At 22.6% G+C, this 22,867-nt stretch overlaps 1 protein-coding gene across 13 annotated transcripts in view; it reads right to left on the bottom strand.

Annotated features, from left to right (window-relative positions):
* LOC127280707 (potassium channel subfamily T member 2) overlaps nt 1–21,988 on the bottom strand; it is a 143,095-nt gene extending 121,107 nt beyond the window's left edge. For 3 of the 13 annotated variants that reach the window (XM_051303906.1, XM_051303902.1, XM_051303899.1), the window contains exon 1: nt 10,431–13,539. In XM_051303906.1, the coding sequence (XP_051159863.1) occupies nt 10,431–10,687 (257 nt within the window). In that variant the 5' untranslated portion in view covers nt 10,688–13,539. Of the gene's footprint in view, nt 1–10,430; nt 13,540–21,752 lie in introns of those variants that run through there. The other 10 variants (XM_051303904.1, XM_051303903.1, XM_051303901.1 and 7 more) reach the window with 6 other exon arrangements.
* Between the last annotated feature and the right edge of the window lie 879 nt (nt 21,989–22,867).

Genomic DNA, 22,867 nt, shown 5'->3' on the forward strand with positions numbered 1-22,867 from the left:
TCTTTTTTTTCTATACCTGAAAATAATTTATAATGTGTGTATAGTTTATGTTTTGTAAGTTTATAAAATTTTTATCGTGTTGTCATCTTTTTTTTTATCTATATAGCAAATTGTCGATTTGTTGTGATAACAATTTTTGTTTAATAAAAATGAAATTTAAATTATTTATACGATAAAATTATTTTCTATTTTTCTATTACTATTTTCGATGCGTCAAATAATTTTTTATGGATTTATTATACAAGAGTCTGACCTAAATAGGCCTTTTTCTACTTAAGTGAAAAATTCTAATTGCTCGTCTTCAATTCTTCTTCACATTGTTGGAAAAAAGGCTGACTAAATCAAAAATTTACTGTATTTAGAAAACTATATAAAAAAAAAAAATTGTGTCTAATATTGATTTAAAATTTCGAATTAAATATTTTTTTTATCGGATTTTTCCACTTTCTTGGAAATTTAGTCTGATTAAGAAGGAATTTTCTACTTAAACACAAATTTGAATTTTTTTTTTTTTTGTTTCGTAGAAATTTTTAATATGTTATTGAATATTAAAAAAAAAAAAATGCTTATAATTTAAAAAGAAATTAAATATTTGATAAAAATTCAGAATCGTTTTTTCCTTCTATATTTCCAATTCGACTGTAAGCCACTTGACTTGTTCTGACTTTTTGACAAAGGGATGATGATTTCGTCTAACCAAAATAATGAAACCTTGTTTGGCTCTTGAAAATACACCTGGGGTCGCTCGAAAAGGATATAAGGGTGGTTTTCACTTTCTCTAAGAACAAAGACTAACGAGCTGAATATGACTTTTAGAAAGACAATTTAAAAAACGAGATTTTCATTAAAAAAAAAAAAAAAAAAAAAAAATTGTCATGTTCCATTTTAAAATTTTTTATCATCAATATTTTACTTTGTATATCGTTGATATTAAAACATTTAAATTGAAATTAAATGTTTTTGATTATAGCGGACAGTTGAAAATATATTTCAAAATTATGTACAAAATTTATTATTAATTATATTGCTTCATTATATTTGCGGTTCACAGTAATTTACACTTCTCTATATTATCGCAATAATCAGCAAAATGCTCTCTGATTAATCATGTTTCTCATAAAACAATTATTATTGCAATTATAAATTTTCTTACATAATTAAACAATTAATTACAAATAATTGTTTTGATGAATTTTGCAATATATATATATAGAAAATTTAATAATTTTCAATTAATTCTCTATTTCGATTCAAATAACCTCCATTATATACTCTCTGTATCAAGTTCCGTGAGAGATATTTTAACGAGAGACATGCATGAAACATAAACATGATATTACTGGGATGTAACAAAATGAAGAAAATAAAGATTCTTTTTGTGAGCAACGATTAAAAAATTTATACGTAGTTTTGAAATTCATTATTTTCAAACTGAAAAAAAAAATAGTTGAAAAAAATTTTATAATTTAAAATTATCTATTATTTTAGTATAATAAAAATAAAAACTTTTTTTTCCCCCACAATTTCAGTATTTTCTTTCACTATTGATTTTTATATATCTTGTAAAATTTTTATAATTTGTCTTTTTGATCAAGCTTAATAAAAAGCTTCATTAATCTTTAGTTTCTGAAAAGTTTGTCTGGATATCAAATTTTTTTTTTTATAATGAAGATAATGAATGTTACTGACAAAGGGATTAGTAATTTTTCCCACTCAGTTTCAATTTCTCGTTTCATTTATCACTAATATAGGCTAAGAAAATTCTCAATTTTCAAATTGAAAAGACAGATGAGACAAATTAAAACAGTCGTGGGTATTGAATTAAAGATTCGATTTCCACTTTTAGCCATTGTGAAAGTCATCTCAAGAATTTTTTATTTTTTGATTTGTCATAAGAATTCCTCTATGGTTTATATATCAAAGGAGATATCAGTACATTTTCTATATATATATATACCTTTCAAGACAAGTACAAAGAATTTCATGTCCATTCATTGGAACCATTTTTTTTTTATATCTACAAACTACTTCCCTTCTATTTAATTTCAACTCGCAAACCAAACTAATATATCTCAATTTTGATAAAAGAAAAATCAATTTAAAGATTATAATAGAATTTATTTACTTTTTGATATAATTTACTATTTTTTTCTATTGATGCTGAAATTAAAGTTTCTTTATTAAAATAATTTGTTTAATCTTAAAAAAATTTATTTCTATCAAATAAATATTGTATTAAATAATTTTTATTTGAATCAAATAATTTGTATTTAAATTAAATATATTCAAAATCATTTTTTTTTTAATTGAAACAAGAAAAAATATAATTGACTCAAATTTGTTTCCAAAGAAATATTAAGTTATATCGATTATTTGAATAAGAGAATTTTTTTTTTTTTTCAGTGTAGAGAAAACTTTACATTGTAAAATACAAAAAGGAATTTAATTCATTCAATGAGTGTCTGTACTCTTGTCTATGGAAAATTGACGAGTTAAGGGACAAACATCCCTAAAGTTTACTTCAGGGAATGAAAGCGATTAATTTAATCCTTAGAGGATACAAGGGCATAATTATCTCTGATTCTCAGAAGCAGCTAATGGCATCTAATTACTTTGGTTCTAATGTTATTAAAACTATATTTACTATTTCATATTTATATCTTCTTTTTAAAAATATTACATAATTTTTATATTAATTTAAATTATATTAAATATTTGTTTAATATTTTTAAGAAATAGTTGAAAAACCAATTGCAATTATTATTTATAAAATAATATATATCTCTAACCTTAATTTTGATGTGTTATATATTTCAGACGATTAATATCAGAAACACACGCGATTTAAAAAAAATTAAACTCCCGAAACAAGGTTTAAATATTACAAAAAAAAAAAAATACTTTTTCCAAAAATTTAATCGATCGCGATTTAAAGAATTTCGAACACTCCCGAAACTAAAAACAATTTTTTTAAATTGAAAAAAAATTTTAAACAGTTTCTTTTATTTATAAAAATTAGAAAATTTACACGTCCGAACAGGTCAATACACAAATTGCAACTAATTATATGGTCTTTAGGATTTTATGACCTTAAGGTAGATTTTGATATTGTAAACATCAAGAAAATAATAATAATAAATAATAAAATTAATTTTTGAATAAAAATTTAGAAAATAATTTATTATTTGTAGAAACAACTTTAATTTAAAAATTTTTTTTTCGATAAATATTTACTAAAAGTAATTAACAATATTATAACTGAATATTCAATGAGGGTGTATACTAATAGAAAAATATGAATAAAATAAATATTTACCAAAAGAAAATTATTTATGAATATTGAAATTTTTTTTTTCACAATGTCTATGAACATATTATCTTGACCTTAAAAATATTCATTTAAAGCGCGAATTGAAATTTTAACCTATATATTTTTATCAAGTGTCAATACTTTGATACAAATCTTTTAAAAATAAAATAAAAACGGAGTGGAGAGTTCTTCAATAATTCAAACTCATACAATATAATTATATATATATATTTAGCAGTATTTTTGTCAGAAGTCATTTTATTCTTTCAGAAAATTTCATAACCTTAATATATCTAATTTGAATTTAAATATTTTAAATTTAAAACCAACATAAAAATAAGTCATCGATTTCTTTTTTAATTAAAATTAAATTTCACCAAATTTCTATAGAAAATTATTTTTATTAAAATTTAATTATAGATATTTATAAATAGATAAAAATAAATAAGATTTTAATTATTTCGTGTAAATTTCAATAAATTTCTAATATTCAAATAAAAATTTATTTATATTTGAGAAAAAAAAAAAAATTCGGAATAACTTTATAATACTAAATTATAGAGAGACTCTCTCTCCGTTCGTCAAATTAAAAAAAAAAAAAAAAAAAAAAAAAAAAAAAAAAAAAAAAAAAAAAAAAAGAAAAAAAAAAAAAAAAAAACTGAAATTGTCTTTATTCAATCATGACGGATTAGGACGAAAATTCGTTCACGCTTCCGTTATTACGGCAAACGATTATTAAACCAAGGGGACCGAACAAGATTACATTTTTACTATATAATTTACATGTCGAGGGTGATTTCATAAAAACAGAATTTTTTTTTTACCCTTCAATAATAATTGTATTTTCATTTTTTGTATGAAATTGACTGCAAATTTTGCATAAAATTTAAATATTATTATTATTATTATTATTATTATTAATTTAATAATTTTAAGTTTAATAATAATTAATTATTTATATGTCAATAAAAAAAAATAATAAAAATTCATTTCAAAACCGGTTTTGTGATAAGAAAGTCTTTGATCTTGTTCATTATATTCTAATTAACTGCTTCAAACAACTTTAAACATGTTCGAAGTCTAATCGTTTTTATCAAGAAAAATAAATTCCCTCTTTATATTTTCACAAAAGTAATTTAATATAATTTAGAATATAAAATACAAATTTAATAATAATGATACATAACAAGAGAAATAAAATTTCTGGTCAGTAACTATAGGATAAAATTTCTTAGTTTCAAAATGATCATTTCATTAAATTTCTTCTCAGCAAAGACTTCATAATCCATTTCTACTTGTGGTTATTCTAATTAGAAATTACCACTAGTCAACGTGCACAGAATTTATAATTATCAACGACAGTCTTAAAAACAAAAAAAAATTTTTTTTATAAAATTTTATTTTAAAATTATATTTTTATTTCAATCAAATAAATATTTAGACTTTTTTTTCACGAGATAATAAAATCAGTATTTTAATACAATTTACTTGAGTAGGACAAATTCATATATAATATTTGATGTAAAATTCAGATTTTATAATAGAAAAAAAAGGAGTGAGGGTTTTTTTTCATTAAAGAGAATGGAATTCAGGATTGTCTCCGTGCGCATTGTCATCAGTTCAACGAAGAAAAAAGAAATTGTCGCACAAAAAAAAAAAAAGGAACAACATGCAAATAAGACCTTTCAAGACGATGAAGAGAGAATGTGAAATTAAGAAAAAAAAAAGAAGAGATAATAGTTTAAAGATTACCCTTTTTTCTAAATTACTATTGGTTTTAAATTCTCATTTCAATATTAAAATTTTTTAAATTCTATTTTCAAACATAATCCCACATTGCGAGTATATACGATTTTTATAATGCAACAAAGAAATATGCTTTCTTTTCAAGTGAAATATTTAAAAGCTTTTAAATAGGTTTTTTTACTTTTGCAAGTTTCTTAATTTTTTTTTTTATATTTCCTCAACTATTTTCTATTATTAAAATTTTTATTTTTATATCTCCTCAAGTAGAAAATCCTGATTTAGTCAGACATCACGAGGATTCTCCAAAGGAATGAACAAAATTCGATTGACTTTGTATAATGTTAAAAAAAAAATCTAGTTCGTAATTACACTTAGGGAAATGGTATATATATTTGTCTCCGAGCCTACTAACTCATTTATTTGTTGCAAATATATTTCATTTCATTGAAATAAAAAATTTATTTGAGCCAAAGAAAAATTTATTTCTGACAAATAAAATTTTTATTTACGCCAAATAAATAAGTTAGTAGGCTCTTAGACAAATATACGTTTATTTAACTCAAATATATTTTATTTGGTTCAAATAAATCATTTCTCTGGGTGTGAAAAATTTGATAAAAGTAGAAAAATTTGATTTAGTCGAACAAGTGTTTTCTATAAAATATACAGTGTTTATAAATAATTTTTATAATAAAAAAAAAAGACAATGGATTTTTAATAGAAATGTTTTTTTTTTATATTCCCTCCTCCTAAAAAAAAGTATCAAGAAACATCTAGATGGAAATTATTGAATGCACTTGAACTTTTTTTTTTGCTCAGTCGGTATATCAGGAATGAAAGCTCTTAAAGCTCAACTTCTCATGGGATAAAAAATTTCTGCTATCTCTCCGTTACCGACGATCCTCGAAAACGAGTACTTCTTTCCTCAAATGATAAATAAAATATCTCCACTAAATTCTCTACTAGACTTTTCAAAAAAAAAATTTAAAAGTAATTTTTTTCAATATCTCTATATTTAAATTCACTATGTAAAATATTATTTTACTACAATATTGTCATATTTTATAATATAGTAAATATTTTTTTTCTTTAGTAAAATTTTAGTAATCACTAAAAATTAATAGAAATTTGCACTAAATTCAAATTTAAATTGTATTCATGTAACAAAGCATAATTTCTTTATTAAATCGCATCGTACAAAATGTTACAAAAAAGGAAGTTTATTTTTTCTACAAACTAAAATTAGAATAAATTTTTATTTATTGCTATTATTAATAAATCGAAAACGATGTTTTTTTTTTTGAATTTTTTTTTTGCCCCAAAACAGTGATGGCAGATAAATATAATGTAAAAATTGTATTTTTTTTATTTTGTCGAAAGAAATAAACAAGAAATAAAATATATATGAGATAGATACATCGCGATAGCTAAAAATAAATGAGCGCTCGCTTCTGGTGACGATCGATAATTTAATCAGTCCATCATATAACCACCCCTTTTGGTTATAATTCTTGTGTCATATGAACGAAAACGAATTCCCTATTGGCCAACTAATATAAAATAGCGGTTTCCTGTATCGCTTTCTGTGGCTTTTATCATTCACACATTGTTTATTTTGTCATAAGGAAAAACGAAAATTCTTATAAAGTTTATGTTTGTGCAAAAAAAATTAATATACCAATTTTTTTTTTTAAATAAAAATTAAATTTTTTCACAATTGTACAAAAAAAAACAATATATACCAAAATATAATCATTATTTATTTTTAAATAAAAAATTTCATAAAGTAAATCCTTTATAATAAAATGTGTTTTATATGGAAATTAAATAGAAGACATTTAAACTTTATAAGGATAAGATAGAGAAAAATTGTGACATGACTATTTCTCGCCTGATTTCACTTTATTTTCTTTCTACTTCGTTAAAACTTTTTCTTTTACAATTTTAAATCTTTCATTCTAATTCATGAATAATATTTACATTTTTAATTTAATAAACATTTATTGTATATGGGGGGATAGTTGATAAAATGTTTCTTTTTAATAAATTAATTTTTATTTCTAATTTAATTAACCTTTTAATTATTATTATTTAATTTAAAATTCGGACATAATCGATTTTTCTAATTCAGTGAAATTACAAAATTAATATTCCACTAATTTGGTTTGAAAAAAAATTATAAAAGCATATCACCATGGGGGAGCATCTGGAAATAATTAAAGTTTCAAAGACGTCCATCAATTTATGTAAAATACTAGAAACCAATAACAGTATATAGCTTGACCCATATTCAACTTGAAAACTATTATCTGTTCGTAATCACTTTGAGTTAGGAAATTACTTACAAAGTTTAGTGCCACCAGATCATAATGAAATTTTGTTGTCCAAAAGTTATTCTTTCGTTGAGCGACTATATTGAAAATTACAAAAAAAAAAATGCTAGAAACAATTTTTATATATTTTATTGAAAACTTGTTTATAAAATACTAAAACTTTTTCTATTTTATTCAATAATAAAAATCAAATTGATAAATAAAAAAAAAACCCTCTAAAGTTAGTCAAACTATTAATTCCAAATTAAAAAGAAAATCTTATATAGAGCAAAAAAATTTGAAATATTGGTTTAAAGTGAAAAAATCCAATTATAGTCAGACATATTTAAAGTAAAAAAAAAGAGAATTTTTAATATTAAATTTAAAAAAAATTTATTATTTTTAAACTGTGAAATTAGAATGTGAAGATAAATTGAGAAATAGTGTAAAATTGTCATTCTGTGTCAAACTATTATCTCCAAATTTAAAAAAAATCTTATATAGAGCATAAAAATTTGAAATATTCGTCTAAAGTGAAAAAATCCAATTATAGTCAGACATATTTAAAGTAAAAAAAAAGAAAAAAGAGAATTTTTAATATTAAATTACAAAAAAATTTATTATTCTTAAACTGTAAAATTAGAATGTGAAGATAAATTAAGAAATAGTGTAAAATTGTCATTCTGTGTCAAATAAATGTTTCATTTTCCAAACCATTCTGTCTGAATAAATTCAGTTACATTACTGCTACTCTATATATAGATACAATATTCATTTTCATTAAATGCTTGACTATGCTATGCACAAATGCATATATAGTAAACATTTCAATTAAGGAGGAACTAATTAAATCCCATGTTTATATTATAAATTATAAATCCTATTTACTAGTGGATAATTAAATTATTTATCATTTAGATCTTTTATCGAACTGATTGTTAAAATATGTAATTTCTTTTACTTTTTTTAACAATCATTTAATTGTTCTTTTAAGTAGCAAAAAAAAAATTTTTAATTTTCTAATTAAAAACAAAAGAAATTATATACTTAAAATTAAGAGAAATTGTATATTTTTTTGAAAAAAAAAGAAAATAAATTATACTCTCTAATTCTGAATTAGTAAAAATGTTTACTAATTTAAATTAGTGACTCACTTTTTGCTTCTGAATTAGTAAAATTTTACTAATTGTTAGTAAAAGTTACTAATAATTAGTAAAATTTTACTAATTCAGAAGCAAAAAGTGAGTCACTAATTCAAATTAGTAAACTTAGTAAAATTTTACTAATTGTTAGTAAAAGTTACTAATAGTTAGTAAAATTTTACTAATTAAGAAGCAAAAAGTGAGTCACTAATTCAAATTAGTAAACTTAGTAAAATTTTACTAATTGTTAGTAAAAGTTACTAATAATTAGTAAAATTTTACTAATTCAGAAGCAAAAAGTGAGTCACTAATTCAAATTAGTAAACTTAGTAAAATTTTACTAATTGTTAGTAAAAGTTACTAATAATTAGTAAAATTTTACTAATTCAGAAGCAAAAAGTGAGTCACTAATTCAAATTAGTAAACTTAGTAAAATTTTACTAATTGTTAGTAAAAGTTACTAATAATTAGTAAAATTTTACTAATTCAGAAGCAAAAAGTGAGTCACTAATTCAAATTAGTAAACTTAGTAAAATTTTACTAATTGTTAGTAAAAGTTACTAATAATTAGTAAAATTTTACTAATTCAGAAGCAAAAAGTGAGTCACTATTTCAAATTAGTAAACTTTTTTACTAATTCAGATTTAGAGAGTAAGAGAGAAAAAATTGTATTCTTTTTTTTTTTTGAAAAATAAAAGAAAGAAAGAAAATAATTCTATTCTTTTATATATTAAATGATACTCAAAGGAATTTAACTTTCAATGGTTAAAAATGTTCACTGAAAAGGATTTATTTTAAGTAATTTCCATTTACGGTCCATCGTTATCTGACTATAAAAGAACTGTGCTATTTTTACGACTGCTATATACATTTTACACGCCTGTTTGATTCATTTTATTCTATTTATATATATTTTCATAACAAAATTCAAACAAATGAACAGTTTGTACATTTTTTTTTGATGAAATTTCCTTTTTGAGCGAAATGAAAAAATATTCTCCTTGATTATATATATATATTTTCAAGATGACATTCAGTGTTTGGGACAAATATTTTTTTGCCTCACTGGAAGATCATTTTGTGAAATATTGCTGTGACCCAAATGTCATTCTCTTGTAAATTACTTTACATACATATATATATATATATAAAAAATGTTTTTATTTCATTGACAAATGTATAGTCAGTGAAACAATTTTTAGAAATTGTCTTTTCAGCATTTTTTTTTTAAATTTTAATAAAATTCATACCTGAAGCTTTTAAATTAATATTTTTTTTTTCGACGCGAACTCATATTTTTATCCAATATAGTTCGGGAAAAAAGAGTATAAAATATTGTTTATTTAACTTTAAACTGAATAAAAATTGGTATTGATTTGTTCCATTTTTATTTGAATTAAATATATTGCTTTAGTTGTTAAGTATATATAATATATATATATATTCTTATATGTAGGGGGAATTTCTATTACCAAAATAGAAATTTATTAATAATTTCTCCCTCATCATGTTGCATTATATTATTAATTAAATATTTAACACATGAATTATTTAACACAATTATTAGTTTTTTCAAAATACATAAAATTTAAAAATATATTATATATGTATATTTCTGTGAGAAATTCTCTAACAGAAAAAAAAATAAACCGCCAATAAAAAATTTTATAATTTTGCGATTTTCATTAATAATTACAAGTTTTAAGAATTTTTTTTATTAATTTTTTGTTAAATTTTTCTTATCAACATTTTGACGATATTGTGTATCTAAAAAAATATATATATATATGAGTAAAAATTCGTTTAAAAAAGAAATTCTATCAAAATTATGTTGATAAGAAAAATGAGAAAAAAAAAAATAATTATATATGAAATTCATTTTATTTTTTTGATAAAATGAAAAGTCTAAAAAAAACTCACCTTTCTTCGAATTTGAATGAAGCTCTCGAAAGATCGCTCCAGGCACTCATACTCCGACTTCGTCTTCGATAAGATGATTGTGAAGCAAATTGCCTCGAGCTGCTTCTTCTTCTGATAGATGCCAGATTTTCTGCTTGAAAATAAACCCTTGGTGTTGATTGTATTTTTTGTATTGTAGGCGGAGTTGACGTTGGTGTCAATATTACACTCGTTGTCACTTCCGGTAGTGCTTCGTAGTCCCATTCTTTATTGCTCATTTCAATGAGTGGCTCTGAGGATGCATTTAAACCTCGAATATCATCCCGAGGCTCGCGTCTTATCGCCACCACAAAATATATATTTTTTTTTTTATAATAATAACTCTATCATTCAAATGTCAATTTATTTCAAAATTGATTTAAGATTTAAAATTAATGTGAAATTGATTGAAAATTATAATTAAGTTTATAACAAAAGAAAATTTTAATGTCTAAAATGAATTTGTATCATTAAGGCCTTTTTTTATTTTACTATTCTTTATTATTATTTTTTTATTTATTTTTTCCTCTTTTTTTTGATAGCTGCTTTTCATATCCTTTTTTTCGTTTTTCTTTCATTTTTAAACCTTTTTTTTTCTTTTCTTTTCTTTTCTTTTCTTACTTGAGGTTTAATTAAATATTAAATCTGTCGAACAATGCGACAGCAACGATTTTATCATCGATATCTTGACATTGTCTTGAAACAGTTTTATCTTACTAATAACTTAATTTTTCAATATTTTTATTTTTTTTTTTTTTTTGTTAATTGTCTCCAATCGAAGTTCTTTAGTTTTGGCACTAATAAAATTTTCCATAAATCTCAATTAACGAGGTAACAACTTTTCTTATTGTATATAATAAATGTGTGTAATAAAACCAGTCAATAACAATTATAATATTCTTCGGATATGTAAACTTTTATTATTTTCTAATAATATCTGGTTTTTAATTTTTCTCGATTTTATAACATTTTTTTTTTTTTAATATAACAGTTTTGTCATTTATCATTTGTCATTTTTTTTTATGATTTTCTTTTATAATTTCACATCATTTCTATATCATGACATTTTTATCATTTTAATCTTCTTATAACATTTTTCCATGCATCCAACTTCTTGGTAGGGGGTTTTTTTTTTATATTTTTTTTAATACTCTGTCATTTTTAACATTTGCAAAGAAAAAAAAAATTTCACTATCATATATGAACATGATAAATATGAATTTTTTAAATTTTTTAATTTATCTGTTTTGAATTTTTTTTTTTTTAGAATTTTCCGTTTTTACAATTTTGTATACTATTTTAAAATATTATTATTTTAGCCTTTTTTATAACGTTTTTTCTTTTCTTTTCTTTTTTTTAGTGAATTTTTGAAATAATAGGATATTTTGAATTTAGAGGAAAAGTGGATCACTTAAAAAATTGGAGAAGGAAAATTCTGTTTCTACTCGGATAAAAAGCTTTCATCGATTCACATCAAGGACAACAAAACATATTTATTTCTCTTTACTTTTTATCCTGTTGCCATTATTTCAAGTATAGCTATTAATTTCCATGTATATATATATAGTGAAAATTCATTTTTTTCAAATATTTTTGTTTTGCGATTATTTTTTTTTTTTCTAAATAAATGTTTGTTTACTTTTCTTTTGATAAACTATTTTACTTTCCAAGGGAAGAGAATTGTATCGACAAAAGGAAATTTCTGGGTCAGAGTCAAGGTCATGGACAGAGTAATAAAACCCATTGGCTTTTGAAATTATTTCACTAATCAAAATGACTAATTAATTATCACACAATTTGGTTTATTAAAATTGAAACGTCTGTCTCGCGCGGGATAAATAATCACCAGTCACGTGATTGCTTTTGAAGGTTCAGTTTTTTGTTTTTCGAGATTTCGTTTTTTTTTTTCACTACAATTCTATTTTTTGATAAAACTATTATTATTATATTTTAATTTTCTATAGAAAATATTTTTTTAATTCTATATTATTTAAATTGTTCGAAAATGATTTTTTTTATAATTAATAATTTAACACTTTTAACTTTTCACAATTTCAACATTTATTTATTTTTTTAACACTTTAACTGTAGTTTTTTTTTTTTTTTTTTTTTTTTGTTTTTGTTATCTGAACTTTATTTTGTTTCTTGAAAAAAGAGAAGAAAGAAAATTCATTTTTTTGGTAGAATTCTCAGTTTATAATAATTAGAAATTTAATTTATTTTTCTATCTTCTTGGAAAATTAATATCCTCGTTCTGTATCATTTTCATCAATTTCCTCTCAATTTCCTTTTTATTTTATAATCATATTTCTATTAATCTGTTTATATAAATTTCCAACTGAAATTTTTTGAATTATATTTTCTAAAAAATAATTTTCCACTCACAGGAAGAGTTTATTTTTTTTTTCTCATAAATTTCTCCAATTAATTTTTTTTCTTTTTCTTAAGTTATATTAATTTTTCACTCACACGTTTTTTTTTTTTTGTTAAATTTTTCTCTTGTTTTTCTTTTTCACTCAGATATGAGAAAGAGGAAGATTTTGTTTTTATTCTTAAAATCGAAACAGATGAAATAAAAGAATAATTCGCGCACTATTTTTGAAAACGATAGAAGAAACTAAGGGATATTATTAAAAACGTGGGACACTGATAATGGGGGAGTGCGTCAACCATGCGTCAGTGTGCCAATGACGTTTTTTTATTTTTTTTTTCCAAACAAGGGGGGAGGTGGCTCAGAGCTCGCCACCCCTACTGCGGTATATCGTAGCGGTTTTCTCTCGTATTCCACCCGGTGTGTCCCGATTTCATCCCCGCAATACCCCTTTTATATTCCATAGAGGAATTTGTCTTTCTCGTATCCCGGGAGTTCTCGCTTCTTCACTTGCAAAATACACATACCTATGGCTTGAAAAACGGCGTAATGTGCGCATACATGCACGTGGCGCCGCCGTTGTCTAGGCGACTGCGCCACGAGATAGAGAACCCATTTTACCCCCCTTCACCCCCCAAAAAAAAATCCCAGGTGAAACGAATTATAAAAATTCAAATTTAAAAAAAATTGTTTCAAAAAAAAAATTTATTTCTTTATAAAATAACAAATTTTCTTTAAAGGATTGATGCAAAAAAAAAAAAAAAATGGTCCAGTATTGCAGAAGCAAGGTCATGTTTTGTCAACTGACAATTTAAATTTTATTATTGAAAAAAAATTCTCCCAATAATAAAATTTTTTATTATTTAATTTTATTCAAAAATTTTTTGAAATAAAGTTTGTTTTTTTTTTTTTGATAATTGGAAAGAATTAAAATCTAAAGTAGGGAGAATATTAAATTGTGAGTGAAAATTGCTTTTCTGTTAGAATTTATAAACGAGAGTAATAATAATTTAGGAAAAGGGGACAATTTCTTTGGAATGAAGTGTTAAAGTGCTTTAGTAGTAAATATCAAGTGTAGTGGGGCAGAATGAATGGATGTCCCGGTGCGCAGCATCGATTAATATGATGCACTCATTGCTCCTGAACTTTGTACTCCGGTGAGTTTGCGCCCCTTTGCTGAATTTATAATCAGAAATCTCCAAAACCACACGACAATGTCACGTGTTTATACGATAAACCGCGTGTAAATAAATTTAATTTATAAATTTTTAACAGCTAATTTAGACAATATTTATCCACAATTATAAAAGCCAATAAGATTTTTTGTTACAAAAATTTTTTTTCTTTTTTCAACTGTATAAATATTTTTTGGAAAAAAACGAATTTTTCGTTTCCTTATTTTTTTTTAGATAAGAATTAAATAATAAAATGGTAGGTATTTAAACTGTTTTGTCTGACTAAAACTGATATTTACTACTGAAACCGAAAGTCATATATTTAGTCATGAAAATGTTTTTTGATTTTACTAATTAGAAATGTGGGAAATTGAAAACTTTATATGTCTGACTAAAACTGGGTTTTACTACTATTAATAATAATTACAAAACTTTGATGTCTGCAATGAAACTGACTTTTACTACTGGAATATTGTTTATACAACTTTACAACGCACAATTGATTTTTACTACTTAAATCAAAAAATAGTGTAAAAACTAAAACTAAAATAGTACAAAAACTGAAACTAAAATAGTATAAAAATTAAAAACTAAATTAGTCTAAAAATTAAAATCAATTATAGTCTAAAAAGTCTAAATTAATTATTTTTTTACTAAATTTTCAAAATTAAAATAATTAATCTGAATAAATAAATAATTCTTCCATATGAATTTTTTTTTTTTAATAAAATTGAATAAAATTAAATTTATTTTTAACAGACGGAAAAATTAAAATTAGAAAAAATACACAAAAGAAGATAAAATTAATATTTACAAAAAATATATACAAAGTATATGCAAATAATTTTTTTTTTTTTCCAAGAAAGATATTTTTTATTGTAGACAAGAGGATTATGCTACTTTACTAGCATCACATCTTGAAAGTGACTTTAATGAAGAATAATGCTTTGAAAAGCATAAAATATTATACCTCTGTATATGTATCATATCCAGATAATAGTCATTTCTTCAGAAAAAAAAGTTTTTTTTTTTTTCTAAATAATGAAAAAACCTTCGTTTCTTTTTTAATTAAAAGAGAATAATTTAAAACATTTTCATTTTAAGATAAAAAAAAATCCGTTCCATAATCCACTTTTAATAAAAAAAAAAATATTATTTATTAAAAAATAAGCAATATTTTTTTCTAAAAAATTACCTTTTTTTTTAACAATCAGAATAAATTATGGGGAAAAAAAATATATTTCCAATTTGGAAAAAATTATAAAAAAAAAATATAATTATTTTGAGCACAAAAGAATTAATTATATTCTTTCTATATAAAATTAAATAAAAAGAAAAAGTTTTCAAAAAAAAAAAAAAAGTTTTTTTTTTAAAAATATGAAAAATTTTTTTTCCCTATTGCAGAAAATGAAAATCAGACGAATTGTGTATCGGGCGCTCTCTAGGGAGAATTAAAAGTAGATGCAACTGGAAAATGATAAAAGCTCGTGGAAACTCGAGATTTTTCTGCTTTGACATTACAGTCGATAATGTAGAACGATCAAAGGCAGAAGGAAAACTTTGAGAAAATTTCTACACTTTCTCAATTGATCGACGCAAGGCCTAATAACCTAAATAAAGAACCAATAGAAATAATTAAAAATTGAAAACCTCAATTGTCTTTAATTTCAAGTTTCATTGTAAGAAAAAAAAAAGAAAAGAATTTATTTTCTCCTAATGAAAAATAATTTCTTTTTTGCATTTCATAATATGAAAATTTTACCTATCTTATGTAAATAATGAATTTTATTTTCGTTAATAATGTAATTAAAAAAAAAAATTTTTTTTTGTTGACTATAGGAAAAATTGTTATTTTATTCAAATAAAATCTGCTTCTATATGCATTAACATTGTATTATTAATATCTCGGAAGTTTGCATTCCGGAAGTCCTACTTTTCATGTATTATTGAATCCGTATTTTTTATGATAAAAAATTCTTTTCGATTAAATAATTTAGTAAAAGCTCAAAAATATATATATATATATTTTTTTTTTCCATTAACTTGATGTTTCTTTTCTGCAAGATCCAATAACCAATAGGTCGAGGTAAAACATTCTTTATACTCTTATAAGGAGAAAGTTTTCTGAAGGATAAATAAGTACCTGGGGAATTGCTAAATCTAGTCTACTGTGAAGGGAAAAACTGAGGAAAACACGAAAAAATAAAAAAGAAAACAAAAAAAATTTTCATATATATATATACAAATTTAATTACCTAAAAATAAAATTAATTTTTAACTTAAAAAGTTTATGTTAATAAAAGAAAATTTTTTCTTCAAAATTGATTTTAATTTTGAATATATAGATATATTTATATTTACTTGAAATATGCAAATATATGTAAATGGCTATGTAAATAAATTGTGAGAAAGGAGCTTTGTTTTTCAATACAATGAAAAGTTTCAGCACTGTTGCTTCGTAATATTATATATAAATGGAATGTAAAGGTACATTTGTGGTTGCACAAAGTGGAAAGCAAAACGACAAAAGAAACTTGAACTCTCTTGTGAGAAAATTGATGTTACTGAATAGATAAAATATAAAACATTATTTTACAAACAAATAAGTAAAAAAATATAATTTCAAAAAAAAAAAAAAAAATTACTAGCCTCAAGCATTTTTTATATTTCAAAATTTTTTTCTTGTCCAAAATTAAACTTCTGACACGGTTCAGATCCATCAATCACATTTCACAAAATCAAGAGTCGATTCTTTCTTTTTCAACTTTGAAATCGAAAATAATGAGAATGAACTTTTTACAGTGAAACATCAAAAGATGTCAAAATAATGAAAAATAATTTTAAATAAATATTAAAAAACATTTTTTTTTTTAATTACAAAAAAAATTTATTTATTATAATAATTACTTACAAATTATCACATTTAAATAAGAAATTAAAATTTGAGAAAAGTAAATTTTTTTAAAAATTTTGATTGTTACACAAAATTGGAATTCAAAAAATATATATTTCAACTTTGTTTAACGTCCTTGTATAAGGTAGATAGATAGAAGGACAGCAATGTAAAAAGCAATTTTCTAACTTATTATAAAACTAAATCAAATTCACTTAAATTATTTTCGTTTTTATATTATTTTTATTATTTTCCCATAATATTTTTTTATTATTTTAAGTATTTTCATTAAATGAAAAATGTAGAATTTCATAAAAAATTTTCTTTTTATTTATTTATTATTATTTTTTTTTCGCCATTCGTTTATTTAGAATGTAAAACGAAATTACTTCCTAGTGAAAGTTAAAATAACTATATATGTATAGTACACGCATCAATTTAAATTAAAAACTCTCATTAAAAGTTGAAGAGTTCAGATTATGTACTATCAACTTTTTTTCATAATAATAAAAGACAACTTTTTATTTGATTTTTATTAAATTATAAACTGACTTAAATTTAATAAATAAATATTAGAAAATAAAAAAAAAATCTATTTTTTCGCATCGTTAATTATTATTTCTTTTTTTTTTTTACTATAGATAAAATCAATTGAAGACAATTTGGGAAAACACGTGTGATTTCAGCTTCCACTGATGACACGTTGTGCGACAAATGGCAAAAATAGAAAGTACGGTCGATATTAATTGTGTCAAGTGTGACCCTCAGCTTCTGCGCGAAATAAGACAATGCCAAAAGAGAACTTTATCATCAGCATGTAACTTCGATATTATAATGTTGAGAGAGAGAAAAAAAAAACACTTTATTTTTGCTTTTTCATCCCTCCCTCTCTCTCTCTCTCTCTCTCTCTATGTATAATAGAATATCATTCTATATACTGAAAAAAGTGACATCGAAAACATCTTCACTTGACACAGAGATTTCACGACCCCTAGAAATGTGAATGAGAGCGTAATAATCACGTGACACATACTTTAAAAGACTCGTTTAAAAAGCAAAGACCCTGTTCTTTTGTTTCGAGTAATTTATCGTCAGCAGTTTTCTCATTAGGGAGTCTGGCTCGTTTTTTTTTTTTTTTTTCTTTTTTCTTTTTTCATGTCAATGACATCAAAATATCTTCATTAATGGCATGAGATTTATTCTCATTATTTTTACGTAATTTTCTCTTTTTTTTTTTGCTTTATAAAATAATTAAATATCATTTTTTGTTTATAATAATATTATTTTTTATGTGTATAAAAATATTATTTTTTTTGTGTCTAATGTTTTTAAAGTTTAATAAATATTTGTTGAAAAAAAAAAGAATTTTTTTTTTTATTTAACTACTGAAACGAGTGACAAATGACAAAATTGTACATCACACTTGAATCAATGGATTTATTCACATACGTTTTGCTACGTGATACAATATAATAAATGAATAATACCATTTTCCATAGGAAATTATTGACACACAATATAAATGAACGTGGAATTAAAAAAAAAAAAGAGGAGAAAAAAATGCAAAATCAGAAATTGTCGAGATGCCCATAATGGATATATATATAAAAAGTAATTGGTCTGGAAAAACGTGATTTTAAAAATATGCATTTATCGTTTTTTTTTTGCCCCTCATTGGCAGAAACATAAATCTATTATAACATATATAGATGCATTTCTCATCTCACTGGCAGATCGTTCTGCCATTTTATTCACTCGATCCAGTCTCAATAGCGTCTTTTCACACTTTTCAATTTATTCTTTATTCCATAATCTATTATGTATAATGCTTTTGAATTTTTCGAATAGAAATGCCGTAAAAAGAAAACCTAAAAATATCTTTTCTGTATATTTTTCCAAAACAAAACAATATTTATTCATTATTATTATGATAATTTAAAATTTAATCAGAGATTAAATTTTTTTTAACTACTTGAAAAATAAATTAAAAATAATTTTATTGTTTTTTTTTAGTATATTGATAATTACAATTTTTAAATACAATTTGAAAGGAAATAAAATATAATTTAAGACGCAATTTCTAGTTTTGCATTTCAATGTCTATAAGTAGAAATCATGATTATCTGATATCAAAAGAGACGGAAATTACAAACAGTAGAGAATAATGTTTCAGGTAGTTGAGGATCTAAACTCTCTGTGATCAACAAAATAGGAGCTCTTGAGGTAATTGGAAATGCCAACTGATATTTTTTTTTCCCCCACCCTCTGAAATCCACCAACAAACAGAATAATAAAAACAAATAGTAGTTATAAATCTGAAAATTAAGTTACCATTCTTACGGTTGAATATATTTTGCCAATTTTTCTTAATGTAAAGTAAATATTAATTTACTTTGTGAATTCATTTTTCAATTTGAAAAATAACATTTTTTATTTACTAACCAAATAATGACTTTATTTAAAAAAAAAATATATAAAGTAATCAATTTTTTTTTTTTTATAAATTTACTTTTAATATCTGACACAAAATGGACTGTTACTAATTAAAAAAAAAAAATATGCTGCGCCTGATTGAGAGCTTTTTTTTTACTTATTAAAAAGGTCGGGAATTAAAACCGGTCTGTCTAAATGAAACTAGGTTTTACTACTGAAATTAATATTATACGACCTTAAAAACCGCTTGTCTGACTTAAACTATAAATTTTATGAAATTAAAATTATATTTATGACTTTCAAACGTTTTTGTCTGACTAAAAAGTATAATAACTACTGACATTGAATTGAGCATACGTCTAGCTCCGTCTGACTGAAACTGGATTTTACTACTGAAAAAATAAAATTATACGACATTAAAACATTTCGTATAACTGAAACTGAATTTCACTATTAAAATTAAATTTTAAAACTTTTTGTCTGACTGAAACTGGATTTTACTACTGAAACAAAAATTCCAAAGCTGCGAGTAATTAAGTAATTTTTATCAATATAATAATTGACTAGAAAAAAAATTTTTTTTTTTTTTTAATCATTTTCACAATTTACACCAACGTTTTCTCGTAAAATTAGTTAAAAAAATGATATTTACGTCTGAATTCAAAAAGTTTTAAGAACCTATTAAAACGTCAGTTTCTAACTTTTAGTCTGTAAATTGAGAGTTTTAATTGAAAATTAAAATATTAATCTTCATGTACTGTATAACTCCAATTAAAACTTTCTACTTAAAATTCCAAGGGTCAGAGGATGATTTAAACTCTTTTTTTAAATAAATGTAATTTTTGAATCTTACAGAATATAAAATGTTTTGAGTTTTTGCTATTATCCAAAATACTTTTAATAAACAATGGTATAATTATTCTTTTGTTAATAATAACAGAATAATAATAATAATAATAATAATAATAATAATAATAATAATAATAATAATAATAATACAAAATTATATTTTGAACAAATTAAAAGAATAAATTGAACAAATCTTTTTTATAATATTAAAATTATTTAAAGATAAAATGAAAAATATTTCCGTTTAGTAAGAAAAATTACAAAATTATTTAAATAGAATTCTTTGAATTAATAAAATATTTCCGAGGATTACTATATGAATAACTTTTGATTTCTGTCTATAAATGAATAATTAAATGTATCATTAAAATTCAAAGGATGTCTCTTTATCAGAGACAATTGAAATTCAGTTTTTATTTTGTGATTAACATCCCCCTTAATTCAATATTCTCTAATCTCTAACTAATGTGTCTAATTTGCATTATCTTCAAATTTCTATAAAATATAATTTTTTTTTTTCGAAAAAAAGGTGTGTTTTTGGTAAATAATTGTTTTGCTAAAAAAAAAGAAAATGTTTGCTAAAATGCCAAATGGAAATTTGATTTCCTATATATTAAAACCACACGGATTATATTAGGGAATTTTATTTGTGAATTGAAATTATTGAAAAAAATAAAAGAACGCATATTCTATTTGAATTTTATTTCATGCATTTGTTAATAAAATAAAAAAAAATAATTTGTAAATAATAAATTAATAAAATATAAAAATAAAATTTTCAACTGCTTTTACAAATATTTATTATATATGTTATTAAAGTAGAAAATTCCTGTTCATCTTTTTTTTTTTTTTTTTATGTAAACTACTTGAGAGAAAAATGATTGAGGTCAATTGAAGGAGATATTAAATATTTATGAATAAAACGTTTGCGGCATAAGAAAACAGTTGTTAGATATGAAGATTTACAAAAAAAAAAGGCCTATTTTGAAATAATTTTCCTTTAATAATTAATCAATTTTCAATAATAATAGAATAAATTATTGCACAATTTTTGCAAATAATATTTTTTAAAAATGAGGGGGAAAAGTAAATATAATGAATTATTTAATAAATTATTTAATGAACTATTATTATAACTTATTTAATATTCATTGGAAAAAGAAATTTTTTTTTTTGGACATTTTTCTCAGTTGCAATCGATAAATTAAATTCCAATTATCATTTCACACAATCTGATGAGAATAACGAGAATAGAGTAAGCTTCACCCAGCAAGCATCGTTATCTCTCTCTCTCTCTCTCTCTCATCGAAAGAAATAACGAGCTTTTCATTTTTATCGATACTCACCCTGATACAAAATAGGGGAAAAATATTGCTTGCGGTTAAAGAACATAAAAATTTTATCTATAATTAGAAAGTTGGAACCTGTTAACTTTTGCCACGGGATATAATTAATCATTCTTCTCTTTAAAAAAAGGACAAAAAATTGAAAATTAAAAAAAGTTTTTTTTTTATTTTTACCGAAAATTGTTATTTTATAATTAGCACTTTATATATAGTAATTATTATAATTTTACAACTTACCGTTCACCATCGTCATTAAAAGCATAATCTCCAAGGATGAGGTCTCGAAGACGATATCTTGGTGGCAATATCAAAGGAAGACAAGGATCAGGTTCATTCATCTTCAATTTTTGGCTGAACTAGTCCAAACTTTGCTCATATTTACTAATTAAATTTGCAATTTATAAAATATGTCTCATATATACAATATTGCACTTAATCTAATTAATAAATATTAATATTATCCTCATTTTTTTTTTCTTTTTTGGTCTATGAGAAAATTTATTTTTTTTTGATTCGTTTATATATATGAAAAGTATTGTTGATTTTTAAAAAGTTTTGAAATAAATTTTTAATCTTAAAAAACTGTAAAAAAAGAAAGAAAATTATCACCTCATATTCAAACTGTTAACACGCACATTTTTCATTAAGCGAGTGTTTTTCTATTTAAATATTTTTCCCTATGATAATGCAGGAATTTTTTTTTTTTTCATATTATTCAAAATGAAACGTATTTTAATTAAGAGACAATTATTTTTTGAACTTGTTTTTGAGTCCACTTTAATAAATTTCGAAAAAAAAAATTCTCTAATGATAATATAATAATTGACAATTTTAATGTTTCAAAAATAAAAAGAAACAATAAATAAGACAATAGAGGAATAATTGTGGAAAATTACATACTCTAGACACTTTTTTTTTTTTTTGAAAATTTTTTATAATGAGAATAGCCAACAATGCATAAAAGGATTGAAAAGCAAGTTTCATACATATGGACTTAAAGAAAGTTTTCCACAGCTCTCTTCAAGCTTTTAAGCACAATCGTAAAGCGTTTCAAAAGCCCTCCAAGAGTATTTCAAATTATATGCTGAGAAGAAAGATTCACTACTTTATAAAATCCCAAGACGACAAGGTATGCTGTTTTCAAAAAGAGACTATTTAAAATATATATATATACAACTGCGAACTACAAAATATGCCTTTGAGTCTTTTAATAAAGAAAGTGTCATATTTTTTTTTTTTTATGGAAAATAATTGAATTTTAATGTCAAATATTTTTTTTAAAACTGCAATTTAAGATTCAAATTGATTTTCACTATTATTATTATTTTTTATTAGTTCTTTTCATATTATTT

This window comes from Leptopilina boulardi, unplaced genomic scaffold (genome assembly GCF_019393585.1).
Source record: "Leptopilina boulardi isolate dan_hultmark-lab unplaced genomic scaffold, ZJU_Lbou_2.1 LbouV2_249, whole genome shotgun sequence".
NCBI classification, from domain to species: domain Eukaryota; kingdom Metazoa; phylum Arthropoda; class Insecta; order Hymenoptera; family Figitidae; genus Leptopilina; species Leptopilina boulardi.